The following is a 16,676-nucleotide window of genomic DNA, read 5'->3' on the forward strand; positions in this document are numbered from 1 at the left end:
AAAAAAGAAAAGAAATGCGCCGCAACTTCCACTTGATGAATTGGAGCCTTTATCCTGCAGCCAGCGCCGCAGAAAATGAAGACATCTCGGATGTTTATGGAATCCGAGCCTCTGTGGTGCTTCAGTTGTGGAGCTTTGAACTTTCAGCTGGGTGGTGGACGCTGGAAGCTTAAAGAAAGTCTTAAAAAGGGGAGCAGAAGTCCTCCAGAGCAAATATAGCTAATGAAAAAAGTTAAGTTATCTGTCTGTGGTGTTTTTTCTTTTTCTCCCATCAGTTCGAGTCCCCCAGAGAAAGCTGGGCTGACCTTTTTCTTGCAACAAATGCTGCAGGAAACAAAAATACTGCTGTCATGAAGACATGGCAGAAATCCTATTCAGGCTTAACAAAACACGTGTCTGCCAGTTACTTCATTGGCTCCAGATTCAAACTAAAATGTTTCACATCTCTCTGACACAAAACCTACAAATATGACAATGACACCAACTCTATTTATAAAACAACAAAAAAACAAAACATGTCCCCAGCAAACGGATCAGTGTGAGCACATGGAGATGTTGAAATTATTCAAAAAGCACAAGTGGTTGATTTCTTCTCTTTTAATTGAAACACACACGTTGGGATGATAATTATCTCACATGTATTATACACGTCACGTCATCTCAGGTACAAAATAAACTATAAAGAGATGTGCAATGGGAAAATCCTTAAGTTCAGTGCTTTGCAATGAAGAAGAAACTGGACACCGACTTCACATCTGACTGGCTTTCTCCACACTCTTGGCAGCATCTTTGAGCTTTCCCACCAAATCCTGAAAACAAGCAACCACCATTTTTTAATAGGAAAATGTCCGGTGAGATAACCTTAAATATCAACTAAAAAAAACAACATAAACGCTATTAATTACAGTTATTATAAAATAATAAACAAAATGTGTATGCGTTCAGAATATTCCATCCTGTCTGCTTTGACACTGAAGAGCATTAGACTGAGTACGAATTGATTTATCCAAATATTTTACAGGGAATCTGACTGCAGCACAGACATGTGATTTAAATAGCCCACGGGTCACATCAGATAAACACAGAGCATCAAACAGCAGAGCTCATTTGCCCATACAGCATTTATTTTTATACTAGAACTTAATGCATCATGACCAATGCATCTACTGGGTTCTGGGCAATTTATTGTATCTAGGCTCTTTGGGTTATTATATTATGTCGAATGTGCCATAATGAAAGAATTTAACATGTATTTTATTTGGAAGCTGCCCATGTCTGAAGAAAGAAACTGCCCTGCACCAATCAGCTCAGTGAGTATTCTTTATTCTTTTTTATTTTTCTGAGGGAGGCTAAATGATGCATCTGGAAAACTGTGGAAAAACTCTGGAATAGAAAAATGACAGAAGAATACCACATAGATTAAAAATGAGCACACAAGGAAAACTTTCCTCTACCTGTAGCTGCTCCACTGTGCAGGTGAAGTTGATATCTTCCGAGGGTCCTTTATTCTAATAAAAGGAACAAACGGGATTGTTATTTTTATTTATTTTTACGCACAGAAACGTTCCCAACACATCCAAGAAAGATGAGTTATAAGAACTGAGTCTTACCTCAGTGTTTAATGAAATCAGGTAGAAAGGCTCGTTGACCTTATCCACCTGACCGTTCTGTCGGGGAAACAACATTTTGGTTTGGAAACAAAAAAATGTGCAACAAAAATATGCTCGAAAACGTGTTATATGTACCTTCACATGGTACTGTAGACGCCATGAAGCATCGTTGATTTTAGGTGGACACCTCCCTATGCTACAGGAGGGGGACAAGAAAGTATGCATCTGTAATCTCCATGAAAAAGGGATTACAGACAATCGGGAACAAAGTTATAGAGGAAAAAAGCAGAAATGTGTTCTGAAAATGTATCTCATGTGAGCATTTTAACCGGATCCCCCAAAGCCTTTGAGTGTTTCTCAAATAGCCCCTTTGAGGTTATTTAACAGTTTTATGTGTCACACTTTTTTGTGAGATATAAAAAAAAAAAAGTTTGTTTGCAACTGTTTAAAATCAGTATGCAGACAATGAGGCTCTTTCACAAGAGCTTTTGTTTATAGCGCGTCATAAAGCAGCATTTACATTGCAATTAATCAATTAATCACACTCCATGTCCTTCTCGACACTCTCTGCTGAAGCAACAACTTGCTTGTTCTTCCCTCATTTTCGGTATTTCCAATTCTTTAAAGTTGCGTCTAACTATTTCAATTGATACGTGCGTTTTTTTCTTTCACATCTCATGTCAATTATAAGTGATGTGGAGTCGACTAAAAAAAATAAAAATAGAAAAAACGTTGGCATGCAGTTTGTGACCATCAATGAACTTTCAATGACTCACATTGTTCAGTGTAAGTTGCAGCTTTAAAAACATGTCATGTTTCATCTTGGAGATCAGTTTGGATAAAGCAAAGTCAAAAATAACATCAAGACCTCCACTTATCTCTCCACAGCTGACAGCTCCAACCATTTCAGACCTACCTTGCTAAGAGACGCTCCAGTTCCTTTCTATGTTTCTGTAAAACACAACATGAATCAATGAGTCACAGTCACAAGCCTACATGGAAAAAATAAATATTTTATAAAGGTAATATTAGAACTTATTAGAACAGAACTGTCACCTGGTGTGTGCTAAAGAATATTTCTATTCTGTCTGCACTGAATGATAGTTCTTCAAGGCAGGAGCTGCAAGAACAAAACAACACTTGAATCAGATCCCCCCCACATCTTTATTGACCTAAAAGTGTTAATGTTTCATATTTTTTGGACAACTTTAAATTTAAAATAGTAATACATGTATTGTTTCCGTTCCAAAAAAAGGGACGACAGGGGAACAAATACATCTGTGCCACTTGAGTCTAATGAAAAATGTATGAAAGTTGATGTGTCCATTGAACAAGTTAACATACGGTTTGTAATTACAGTTAAAATGCAGTTTTAGAATGCAGAGAAATACAAGACAGCCTGAAAGCTGGAGTTTTTAAGGAAGCCAAAAAGAAAACAAATGAACAAGGAAACTCTTTCAGAGTAGTCTAATTTGGATTGCTCTATATTGGTTTGTTCTTCTCACACATTAAGAACTTGAGTGATGATCTTCTATATCCTGAACACTCAACTCTGGTGATCAAAATATCCCCTTCCCTTCTTTCACCAAAGAGCAAAAGGTTAAGTCAATGTAGATGGACAATTGTGAGAAAACACATTTTTATAATAAGCTACCACCTGGACCAATATGTCAAATGTAAACACAGGAGCCTACTTATTATTTAACACAACATGCAGGTGATTTCAAAAGTTGCTCAATAATGCCGATTCCCCCAAACTAACAATTACATCGCCTGCTGTTTTTCTATGTGGTAACATTACTGCTGGTTCACAAGCATACACATATGGGTCATACATTTAGGACACAACAGCGTGGCTGATTGACTTATTGGCTTTGCAGTATTTTAAATGCACAATGTTTGTTTTATTTTTGCTGTTTTATAGTTTCCAAGTTTTATAGGAAATAAGACATTGTTCAAATATTTTATTAATCGTGAAATCCTGGAGACTCATAGTCTCTTGGGAGGTGCAATCAGCAGTTCACAGTATAGTGTAATATGCAATATGGTTAGAAACAAACCTTATGAATAAACAGTATACAACGATGTAGAGCAACACATTTCCTGTCACACTGGGTGATATGTGCACAATTTTCATAGCCCTATACAGACAACTAATGTACCTAATTTTAGCACATGTAGGGGGTTACAGCAGAACATAGGCTAGATGTTACAGGAAACCTTCTTACATCTGATGTCACCTACCTTATGGTTGACTTGTCTGCGTTTTGTTTGACAGCCTCCAGAATGAAGGTGGTCGCTGCAGTGTGACTCTGTTTTAGCAGGATCTGGTCTATCTGCTTCAGCTCGGGCTGATCTGTGTATGCACAAACACACGGGGTGAGGATGCCACTCTGCAGGTATATTAGCCCATAACACGCAGCCTGTTATCCTCTACGGGCACATCATACGCGTTTGATTGGTATAATCATGTAGGCTAGATTTTGTGATCCATACTTGTGGTGTAGAATGGAAATCAATGATGATTTGCATGTGAATGGGGCCCCTCAGCTGCATCAGCCAGGGGTCCTTTGTTTGTTTGTATCTGGTGAACATTTCACTTTCTATGCAATTCTGCCATCATAGGAGAGTCGGAATGCTGCAGAAGTTGGACAACACATGGTGTGTGTGTGTGTGTGTGTGTGTGTGTGTGTGTGTGTGTGTGTGTGTGTGTGTGTGTGTGTGTGAATGAATGTTAGTTAGAGTCTGATGGTGGCACCTTGCATGGTAGCCTGTCATCAGTGTGTGAATGGGTGAATGATATGTAATATACTACTGATTGTAAGTCGCTTTGGATAAAAGCGTCTGCTAAATGACTGTAATGTAATGTGTGTGTGTGTGTGTGTGTGTGTGTGTGTGTGTGTGTGTGTGTGTGTGTGTGTGTGTGTGTGTGTGTGTGTGTGTGTGTGTCTATTGCATGAGGTAACCACGCCTGCTGTCATGTTGCATTAGTCATATATAGCATAGTGCTTCAATCCAAGTCAGAATGAGCAACACTGGCTTCAAAGATCTGCTGTGATCGGTTAAAGCGAACAATCGGACGGGTCTCCATTACACGTTTTGACTAATGCTGATTGGAATAGTCTTTGTTTTAAGATGCTGAGTAGACTTGATGCATGTTTAAATGACAAAAGGCATCCCGTACGTGTGATTGTGTGCAGCTCCACCGCACACCCACACAGGGAGAACCCGGAAGAAACGTCGGGGACTAATAGCATGGAGAGGCAGCTCACCGAGGACTCCGGGGTCGGCTGCAGAGGAGAGCAGGCTCCGGTAAGACACGTCCACCAGCACCTGGTAGCTGCTGTGCTCGAAGGAGGACGGATGGGCTAGAGATTGCATCCCTCTCTGCACAGACTCAGACAACTCCATTTTGCAAAAAGGGTGAAACCACTACACCAGATCACGTGATGGATCAGCTGATGTGGAGTGTGGCTGCAGAGGAGCTGAGGCTGGAAAATGTGGAGAAATCCCTCCGGGTCGACATGTAGATGGGGGTTTTTGGGCTATGTGGTGGTTTTTATATTGCAATTTTCCCCTCTTGTGCAGCAGATTTGAGTGCAATGAAAATACTGTCTCTGTGGTTATATCTGCATGTTTAAGTGGACTAATAATACACAGATATTCATTAACAGATGGGGGTCACATTTGGAAACTTTAGATCTAATACACCTGTAATCCCAGTGTCTTTGTGTTTCTGTTACATGGAATATACATCCAGTTATTCACTCGCAGATCTGTCTGAAGCTAAATTGTAGACTATAAAAAAAGTGCTAATAATATTTGTAGTGTATTATCAGGTTCTAATGAAGCTCAGAAACCAGGAAATGTCTCAATCACACCACGAACTGGAGAAGAAGTGAAACTGATGACACAGATTATTAATTGGGAGAGTTAGAATGTTGTAACCACACTTTAGTCCACTTGTGTGAAGACAGCACCAGCATTTTACTGTTTCATTTCAAGCACATTGTTTATGCAGCTTTGCTAATAATTAGGTTATATTAGGTTATTCTAGCAAGTTATTTTGTTGTATAGTATGTGTATTTATTGTCTGTGTCTGTGTAGTTGTATAGTATGTGTATTTATTGTCTGTGTAGTTGTATAGTATGTGTATTTATTGTCTGTGTAGTTGTATAGTATGTGTATTTATTGTCTGTGTAGTTGTATAGTATGTGTATTTATTGTCTGTGTAGTTGTTGTATAGTATGTGTATTTATTGTCTGTGTAGTTGTATAGTATGTGTATTTATTGTCTGTGTAGTTGTATAGTATGTGTATTTATTGTCTGTGTAGTTGTATAGTATGTGTATTTATTGTCTGTGTCTGTGTAGTTGTATAGTATGTGTATTTATTGTCTGTGTCTGTGTAGTTGAGCTGCTGCAACACTCGAATTTCCCCCATGGGGATCAATAAAGGAATATAATAATAAAAGTTGAAACCAGCTACAGTTGAAGCCAGCATATATTTAATATGTCTGATTGTTGTTGTTTTTAAGACATTTGAGATGTGGATTGTGTAAAAGGATGCACAACATGAGCAATGTTTTTACAACTAATGTACATCTGACTTGTGTAAAGTGAAGGCAGCACACGCCCAAAGCATAATGCTTTACTGCACTTATCACGGTGAATAACCTTTACCTGTAACGCTGTAAGTCGGTCATCGTGTTGATATGATTCTCTGTTTGAATCAGCTGGTTATGCTGGTGTGGGGAACTTCCCTGCCACAGTCTCGGGGCAGTCATCATGAGTGTGGGCAGAGTACATTTCCATTCTGTCAGTCGAAAACATGTGTAATCAGAGTGTAATGCCAACACATGTAATGCAGTCTTGGAACCATGTGACAACGAACTCCATTGGCTGCAGAGAAAGGAAAAAATAAACTGACTGTATTATTAACTGTTATGCTGCATGCTTGCTCTTCACTGTCAGAAATACATAAATCCTTTTGGTCATGCATGGGGACATTGTTCCTCCTTTGGTTTAAAAAAAAACACCTGAGAGTACATGTTTGTGAGAGGAAGTGTCCTCTGAGGCAAATGTTTCAGGATTACTTTTTTTTTTAACCATTTAGGTTACCTGCATTATTTCAATGTAACTCTACAGTGCAGTGCCTCTTTAAGCTTTTCACTGATCTTTAAAAGATGTCACCCCAATCAGCAGTTAACGTCTGAACTCTTTGAGGAAAAATATGTATTGTTTTCAGTTGTTATTATAAAATCATAATACCAATTTTAGGCTGCATCATCTACCCCCCCTATGTGAGATCATAGTCGGCATGCCGTTCATTATCTAACACTAGACCACACATGCTGCAGCTATCGGAGTGACCTCTGACTCTGAGCTTTGTCCAAAGTCCATTTTGTCTCCAGGTCGCATTGTGAAATAAATTTGCTGAGACTTTCTCCCTGCTGCTGTGTTTTTCCTTCAATATATGTCTCCTCCTCTGTGTATTAATACATCATATTGCATAATCAGATGTTTCCTTTGCAAACTCGCGTCATAGGTCAAAAATGATCTGCAACAGACTTGTCTCCTATTCACTTATATGAGCTGTCATAAACCTAATGTATTTACATATGCAGCGTCTGAATAATTCCTTCAAAATAAAAGTCTGGCTCCTCAAATCGAATAGCTGACGATGTAAATGAACACCGTCTATATACATCCACCCATACTTCCATCTTCAACCTCCTTTGTTTACATCTAACTGCACAGGTTTTCCTTTTCATCAATATTCTGTTTATGTGAATATTTAGGCCTTAATAATAAAGTGCACCTTTCAACGAAAACACGTTTTTTTTTTTTACTGTTGTCAGAATGAAAACCAGGCTGCGGATCCTGCATCATCTTTTGCCACTGGTTTTTTTTTTTTTAAACCTCTAAATATATGCTGGTACAGCTGAAGGCTATAAGAAATGTAACAAAAATCTTTAAATTGTTGAAATATGCATGATTTCCCAATTATTATAACTTAGTCCGTTAACCTGTGACCTCTTGAACTAAATATGGAAGCTTTCCAAACTGTCCGAGGTGTCATAGGCTAACTCAAGAGTGAGCTAGAATCTAAAGTTCAATGGATATTAGATACACTTTAACTTTAAAACTTTGAGACAGTTGCAGAAGCCAGTAGTGTTTACGTTGTGTTAAAATAAAGTTGATTCACCTGAGTCATATAAAATGATCTTTACAGGTCAAAAATGATGGATAGCCTCTGCTGAAGCCTACTATTTCGACGGATGTTTGAATAAAAATGTGTTGCACATAAAAAAAGACACTCTGATCGGCGTCTCTATCAAAATCTAGTCAATGTTATTTTATTCTGCTTTTCTGTTTTGTTTTAAATCATTGGTTGAGTAAATGTCAAATCAGTTGAATATTTACTTTATCCAAATGATCATTTTTATCACTGACTGTCTTTACATCTCAACAATGAAACAGTGGAAACATCCCCTTTAAGGAGACTGCTGTAACATGACCTTCGGAAATGTGTGCATTGTTTACAACAAAGGAAGACATTTTCAAACACCAGGTTATAAGACGGAGATGTATGACCATAACTGTGCTCTTGTTTCACCTTAATGGCTTAAACTTTTTGTTTAGGACGGCTAGGCTGATGCATGTGCCATTTATTGCAACGACTAATCCTAGAAGACACTGACAGATTGTCACATATATACCATTTTTGGAGCTTGACATATTTTCATTTTCCAAAATACATGAGCTATTTGAAAAGAAAAAAGTTAGATCTCTCGATGAAGGGAGGATTTGTAAAATAAACTATGCTCAAAGTCAAGGCCTATCTCTGGTCTGCCAAGATAGCTGGTGTTTCTGTCTTCTTTCACAGCATTATGACAGGAAAATCAACGGATATTTCAGCGTGTGGGTAGAATCCTGTGAAGGCTCGTCACTACCTGCTGAGCATGTTTTAACTACAGGCTGCAGGTGACCACTAGGTCTGCATTGGTGCAATATATTGCACTTTCATGCACATGAACAGACGAGGTGACTGGCCTCTTAACCGTCATTATATATGCCATGAACGCTGCACATCGTCTTCACTGTTCAGTGGAGATGATTTATGATCATTTCTGATGTCTCATAAAAAAAAAGATGGTTACAGTAAAACTGCCAACAAGTTTGGTGGCATTGGTGACATCACCAACAAATCAGTTTAGCACGTAATCTGATACATTCCAGTAATTCTCAGTCTGATCAGGAGGATGAGGCTTTAAGATTAAGTAATCTGATAGATTACAGATTAAGTAATCTTGATCAAATGCCTTTTAGAAAATGCAACACAACAGCTCTAGAGTCCATCTGGCTGCTATTATACACAGTGTGCAACGATGACAAAAACGGGTTAGTGGGTGAGGTCATTCATTGTCGAATGCAGTTTTATGATGGAAATTATGAATCACTTGATTTGTCTGGCGGATTCACGACCCTCAAAAATCCGCTTTTCCTTGTTGTACTGCCTTTAGAACAATAAGAGAGTAAGGACCGTAAAGTTTATTCTAAGACTTTCTCCTCGTTTGCAAATTTGGTAATTTGTTCTGTTTGCCTAACCTTACATTAACCTTATTTTTTACTTGCTATGAGCAAATGTTAAAAATAAAATAAAAAGTGTAGCTACACTCATTGCTATACATTAAATATGAATGTGTCAGCCGAGTGCATTGGGAGCTCAATGAGAACTTTTGCCTGATATGTTGTCGTAAAACATAATATAATACAACAGGAGATAGGTCTGGCTTATATAGACTCCAATGGGCTAAATAAAGTCAAATCTTCATCTTTAATGTCGTGGCTGCACTATTTAAAATAAGCGTTGAGATATCTGCAGTAGGAAAGGTTTTAAACCAGAAAATAACTTTCTACATGTTACATCCAAAGGGAGCACCTCATTGGTTGTCAGTGGAGCAAAGGAGATTTTAAGAAGCATGTTTTGGTCGATCTATAATCCAAAAAGTAACGTGGAAAATTAGTTTTGGATGGATTTGGACACCTGACCTGGCAAAGACGAATCTTTACTTGAAATATGCAAATAATAAGACTTGTCTGAAGCATTTATTAGTTGCATAAAAACGTGAGAAAAATAAATGCAACGTGGCAAAATGATTAACTAGCCTATGCTTTTTTTCCCCTGCCATGAAGCATTCTATTATGTATAAACTCCACACAGCCATATTTTACTTTATTTAAAACTTAATTAAGCATATAAAATGAAACCACCAGCTCCGGGGTCAGGACCTCAGTGTAACATTGAGGCCCCAGAAAAAGATACTCAATTCACAGTGATTCTTATCTGATTATTATTTAAAAACTTTAAACTAATCCCAAACAGTAACCTTAGAAGATAATGTGAGCTCACAGGAGGAAAGAAAAAAAACTTGCTTTTGCACTTTGTCAAACATCAAGACTGTCTAACAGTTTTAGCAGGTTTTAAAAGTTTAGCAGCAACTTTTCAGCTTCATTTGCTAAAATAGATTAGAAACCCCGGAACTACTCTACACTCCTCGGATGTGGTTCAATGGTTGATTTGTTTGACAAACAAACAGCACACACGCTGGGCTCAGATTTGTATAAGGGCTGTTTAAAGGGAATTTTTAAGGCAGCTGGCAGGGGGTGAACATTGCTTGCAGAGAAAAACAACAGATCCTAAAGCATCGCCTGTGTGTATGCTCATGTGTGTGTATGCCCATGTGTGTGTATGCCATGTGTGTGTATGCTCATGTGTGTGTATGCTCATGTGTGTGTATGCCATGTGTGTGTATGCCATGTGTGTGTATGCCATGTGTGTGTATGCCATGTGTGTAAGTGATAGACAGATTTCTTTTTGCAGAGTGATTCTGCCCCCTGTTGGAAAGAAACCCCTCCCCACCCCCTCATTCCCTTCCTCCTCCTCGAATGCACTGCCTGCTGCTTTTACGTTTAAATGATTTATTATCTTAACTAAACAAACTGATCATATATTTCCTGACATATTCTGTTAGGCCTACTTGTGCTTTTTTTTTGTTGTGAGATTACTTCTTTCTTGACGGAATCGTCTGCCCAAATCACAAATTATGAATGTAACCATACTATATGAATAAATAAGAAATATGTATATAAAAAAATGTGTGTATCTGCAGATTTGTGCGGATGAATTAAATGTGCAACAATATGATTGATTAATCCCACTTAAAGAGGCGCAGAGGAGAGAGGATGCCCTGCAGAAAAAAGCAGGGCCATATAGAATCTGTAATTAACGTCTCCTGTTAAGTACCTCATTAACTAGGTTATATATAGAGCTAATTAAATTATTGTCCTGCAGAGCCTATATTCTCGTCTTTATTGAATCATTTTGATGTGTAATCCATCAGATATGGTGGCGAAAAGGAGTATGAATGACGATGATGATACAACTCTACGATGATAATATGATATTCTATATTTTGTTGTGTAGTTGTATAGTATGTGTATTTATTGTCTGTGTAGTTGTATAGTATGTGTATTTATTGTCTGTGTAGTTGTATAGTATGTGTATTTATTGTCTGTGTAGTTGTATAGTTGTATGTATAGTATGTGTATTTATTGTCTGTATTTATTGTCTGTGTAGTTGTATAGTATGTGTATTTATTGTCTGTGTCTGTGTAGTTGTATAGTATGTGTATTTATTGTCTGTGTAGTTGTATAGTATGTGTATTTATTGTCTGTGTAGTTGTATAGTATGTGTATTTTAGTTGTATAGTATGTGTATTTATTGTCTGTGTAGTTGTATAGTATGTGTATTTATTGTCTGTGTAGTTGTATAGTATGTGTATTTATTGTCTGTGTAGTTGTATAGTATGTATTTATTGTATTTATTGTCTGTGTAGTTGTATAGTATGTGTATTTATTGTCTGTGTAGTTGTATAGTATGTGTATTTATTGTCTGTGTAGTTGTATAGTATGTGTATTTATTGTCTGTGTAGTTGTATAGTATGTGTATTTATTGTCTGTGTAGTTGTATAGTATGTGTATTTATTGTCTGTGTAGTTGTATTTAGTAGTTGTATAGTATGTGTATTTATTGTCTGTGTGTTGTATAGTGTGTATTTATAGTATGTGTATTTATTGTCTGTGTAGTTGTATAGTATGTGTATTTATTGTCTGTGTAGTTGTATAGTTGTATTTATTGTCTGTGTAGTTGTATAGTATGTGTATTTATTGTCTGTGTAGTTGTATAGTATGTGTATTTATTGTCTGTTGTATAGTATGTGTATTTATTGTCTGTGTAGTTGTATAGTATGTGTATTTATTGTCTGTGTAGTTGTATAGTATGTGTATTTATTGTCTGTGTAGTTGTATAGTATGTGTATTTATTGTCTGTGTAGTTGTATAGTATGTGTATTTATTGTCTGTGTATTTAGTTGTAGTTGTATAGTATGTGTATTTATTGTCTGTGTAGTTGTATAGTATGTGTATTTATTGTCTGTGTAGTTGTATAGTATGTGTATTTATTGTCTGTGTAGTTGTATAGTATGTGTATTTATTGTCTGTGTAGTTGTATAGTATGTGTATGTCTGTGTAGTTGTATGTATTTATTGTCTGTGTAGTTGTATAGTATAATATGTGTATTTATTGTCTGTGTCTGTGTAGTTGAGCTGCTGCAACACTTGAATTTCCCCCATGGGGATCAATAAAGGAATATAATAATTCTCAGGAGGGCAAGTCCCCGTCCCCAGAGGTCAGCATGGGGTCAGTGTCTTGCTCAAGGACACTTCAGCAGGACGCTTGGGTGCGAGTCGCCACCCCAAAATGCAGAATGAGGAGAGGGAGCGGCCTTGTGCATGAACATGCTTGTAAAATGTCATGAAATCATAAAAGTTTTTTTTAAATATGCTCTGATGGGAATTCGTGGAGGTCGTGGCTAACAAAGAGCCCTCCACTGGGCCGCTAGGTGGCAGTAGTGTGGTTTCTCTCTGTCTGTCCTGTGGGGAGCTCATAGAGGGAATCATCAGAGGGGAACAAAGAAAGGAGAGAGAGAGAGAGAGAAAGGGGGAGGAGAAGGGGTCTCCCTTGTGACAGGACATATATGGAGATTTGAATGGCTCACATTCACCTCTAATTCACCAGCCAGCACCATCACCACCATCACCACCACCACCTCCCATTATGAGTTGGACTGGGCCGAGGCAGCGTCACAGGTTAAAGACAGACGACCTGAAATGTGACAGATAGATAGTGTGTGTGTGTGTGTGTGTGTGTGTGTGTGTGTGTGTGTGTGTGTGTGTGTGTGTGTGTGTGTGTGTGTGTGTGTGTGTGTGTGTGTGTGTGTGTGTGTGTGTACACTCATACTCACATTGACAAAAAAAAAAAAAAAGCTTTTGGGGTTCAACGTGATTGTAATTACAGTCCTTTAAGCCTGCCTATCACAGTAACAATATGGGTTGGAGGGATATTAAATGCAAATATCACATGACGTAGAATTCAATAACAGGGCTCATAGTCTTTCACCTGCCGTTAACCTTGTCATATTGCTGAAATTGCATATTTGACCTAAAAATAATAGAACAATATATTGTTCTATTATTTTTAGGTTGTTTATTTTTTTTATATAAACAGGAAAAACAATTAAAACACAAGGGCTATGTTTAAAGTAACCCAAATTAAATTAGTCCCACTAAAAAAAATATTTAGTGCCAAATATAAATTAAATATAAATAACCTATAATAATATTTATTTTACCTTTATTATAATTATCATCGTCAACATTCTGCTATTCAGATTGTTTAAAATATATTTATATATAGGTGTCATTGTGTCAGTAACATTTAGGTCAGCATTGTTGGATAGAAAACAAAACTGTGACTATCACCATATATTTATATTATTATTATTATTATTATTATTATTAAAAAGGCTGGAGAGCCGGCAGGAGCAGCTGTTCCTCCTCTTGCCTGCCGGTGAAAAGCAGCTTCCAGCCGGCTGCTGCTGCTTCTGTACCCGAGGTCAGGGCTCGTTTTCCGGGAAAAGGGGAAATTGTACAAACCGTGAAGTTTTTGTAGAGAATATATCGCTTTTATTTGCAGCATTTAAAGATAATTAAACACGAGTGTTGTTGCTTTTTCCAGCATGTACTCACAGGGGAGCCGCCATGTTTACCCTGACTGAGGACGGCAAGCAGTTAGGGTCTTTTAAAGTTTAACACATTTATCTCTGCATTGCTGTACTTAAGACCATTTTTTTTTTACTGTATTTATGTTCTAAATTTAGTTTATAACCCAAAAAAAAAAAAAAACCAGCACTAACAACTCTTATGCATAATTATAAAAACTCAGAAGTTGTTCACTGCCCAACACTGGTGTGGAAGTCTAACATTTCCCTCATGATGAGCCCATCAGACAAGGATTTGATGTTGTTGAATGGTTTATTCAGAACTGAGGCTGCTGAAGGCTCATTTTAGTCAGTCCTCATTTAAAAAGCCCCAATCAGAGGCAGAGGTCTGGATCAAAGTGAGTTAAGTGAGTAATTGAACTTTGTGGTTACAAAGGTTACAGTCTGGGTTGACACATTGCCAGAAAAATCTGCGGGCTCCCCCCAGTCCTCAGCTCCCACAGGTTGACTGTTTCTCTTTCTCTCTGTGTGTGTGTGTGTGTGTGTGTGTGTGTGTGTGTGTGTGTGTGTGTGTGTGTGTGTGTGTGTGTGTGTGTGTCAGTGAAGTTTGCAGGCAGCTTAGAAGAGAGGAGAACTGGTGAATGTTGGCCAGGGAGAGACAGTTGTGCAGTAGGTCACATCATATCACAGATCCAGCAATAGCATTCATGAATATTCCTCCTTTCACCATGCCTTGTCAATCCTCCACAAGGTCATGGTTGGCCATCTGTGTTGGATCCAGGCTTTGAAGCCCGTTGTGAAATTGTTACAGCAGCAAATAGAATTGTTTTCTTTCAGCACAGAAATGCAGATATTTAAACTCAAGGCCAGTTTGATAGTTGCAGCAGAAGTCTAAAGGACGGACGAGCATAAAAGGATTGTTGAGATTATGAGTACGATGTTGGTGGGAAAAGTATCTGTAGAAATTCTTTATGATGCTTTGAAACAGCACTAAGAAACCCCTCTTCTTTTTCTGGCATGGTATGAAAGCTTACATAGCCTCTTTATCTCTGAAGGCTATTGCACATTCAAGAACCTACCAATTGGTTCTTCAAAACCTCTCTATGTCAAAATATAAACTCTATGCTGCAAACAAAATTTGACTCCAGGCTTGCCCAGATCTGAGTTGTAAATTCTTGATGAAAATCTGAAAAATGCAGAAAAAACAACTTTTTTGTCTCCCTTTAGAACTTTTATAAGTCACAGTTTCTGGCAGCAACAGCATGGTCAACATTTTGCAGTAACTCCAACCTTTTTAAACCCTGTTCCACACATTGACACATACTATGCCCATTCTTACTTGGTGCTTATCCATCATTCCCTTATGGACTTTTCTGCTGCTGAAACTATTAAGGTGTTAGAATCTTATGGAACTAGCTAAAAGTGTTACTGTTCACAATAAAAAATATATAATGTTCTTCAACACAAAGCAAATAGATCAAAATGAAGAAATAAACATTGCCAAAAAATTTATTATGCAAACTAAATGAACAATACAAAATGGACGGACAGAGAGAGGGGGCAAGCAGGCGACCACAGCAGCCAAAATTAAAACACTTTACAATCAGGCAGGACGAAGGACGGCCCTGAGGCGTCTCAGTTTCCCTGTATGCGGGGTCTTAACCGAGGATCAACTTTCATGCAAGCACTCCCAAGGATGTTTCTTTGTTCTATAAAGACCAGTCTCCACAGCATCTCTCTCTCTCTCTCTCTCTCTCTCTCTCTCTCTCTCTCTGTTTGACGAAGGAAAGAGATGAGGAAATGTAATTATGAAAGATTTAACATTACTTCAGAAAAGCCCAAAGAAGACACAAAGACATACAGGGCTTCTCACACTGTTGAAGAAAGGACAGTTAATTATAAACTTCCTCAATACAGTCACTCTTTTTTTATGTAAAAGTGTACATATGATAATAATAATAATAATAATAATAATAATAATAATAAAATATTAAATTTTGTAGAGTAAATGTAGAGTTAATTGAAGATGGTAAACGTAAAGTGTAAGCACAGATGAACTGTTTGGTGATGCAAAATCTAGCTGATGTGTGCAGAAATGTGCTCTGGGTTTGTGTGGAATGAATACAATGCTGGACACAAAAGGAGCACAGCAGAAAGAAAAGTGGCAATCTCCACCTGACTCAGAGCCCATTATAGGGTGAGAGAGGAGACAGAGATGTGTGTGTGTGTGTGTGTGTGTGTGTGTGTGTGTGTGTGTGTGTGTGTGTGTGTGTGTGTGTGTGTGTGTGTGTGTGTGTGTGTGTGTGTGTGTGTGTGTGTGTGTGTGTGTGTGTGTGTGTGTATGTGTGTGAGACAGAAAGAGAAAGACACCCAAAGGTGTATAAAGCACACACATCCATTCACTGTCATGATCAGCAGCCATTACCAACAGCCCGAGCTGGGTGCCAATCAGACTGAATTATTCTGCAGTGAATCGACTAGCAGGCAGTTGACCAATGACTGTTTCCTTTACGCGGAGCCAAACACTAACTCAGCTCAGTCTGATTTCATTTCCTACCCTTTCTGTCACTCCTGTCATTGATTGGCTCTTGTGCTTTCAACAAGAACCTCTCTTTTATCAATCCCACCCTTCTTTATTTCTGTTGCTGTCTTTCCGTGCTGTTCTTCTTTTGTCCACAGCACCTGGGTCGTATTTTGTTTTGTGTTTGCTCGTGGCTGAGCAGTGAGGAAATCTGGGGGTCTCTTTGACAACAGGCGCTCTCAGTGCATGCATGTAAGTATGTATGTATGTATGTATGTATGTATGTATGTATGTATGTATGTATGTATGTATGTATGTATGTATGTATGTATGTATGTATGTATGTATGTGTGTGAGTGTCCATGTGTGTGTGTAGTTTTTTGGGGCAGGGCAGTGCAAGCAGCAGTCTGATCCATACTAATGT

The 16,676-nt window shown here is 38.0% G+C and overlaps 1 protein-coding gene across 1 annotated transcript; it reads right to left on the bottom strand.

Moving 5' to 3' along the window:
- Positions 1-588: 588 nt before the first annotated feature.
- On the bottom strand, positions 589-5,609 carry commd3 (COMM domain containing 3). Its single transcript, XM_054623075.1, has 8 exons — positions 4,883-5,609; positions 3,855-3,966; positions 2,667-2,730; positions 2,527-2,561; positions 1,746-1,806; positions 1,611-1,667; positions 1,455-1,508; positions 589-809 (listed from the first exon to the last, which is right to left on the bottom strand). Exons 1-8 carry the CDS (start codon positions 5,019-5,021, stop codon positions 750-752), a joined length of 582 nt encoding a protein of 193 aa, XP_054479050.1. The 5' UTR covers positions 5,022-5,609; the 3' UTR covers positions 589-749.
- Between the last annotated feature and the right edge of the window lie 11,067 nt (positions 5,610-16,676).

This window comes from Anoplopoma fimbria, chromosome 21 (genome assembly GCF_027596085.1).
Source record: "Anoplopoma fimbria isolate UVic2021 breed Golden Eagle Sablefish chromosome 21, Afim_UVic_2022, whole genome shotgun sequence".
In the NCBI taxonomy this organism is placed as follows: Eukaryota; Metazoa; Chordata; class Actinopteri; order Perciformes; family Anoplopomatidae; genus Anoplopoma; species Anoplopoma fimbria.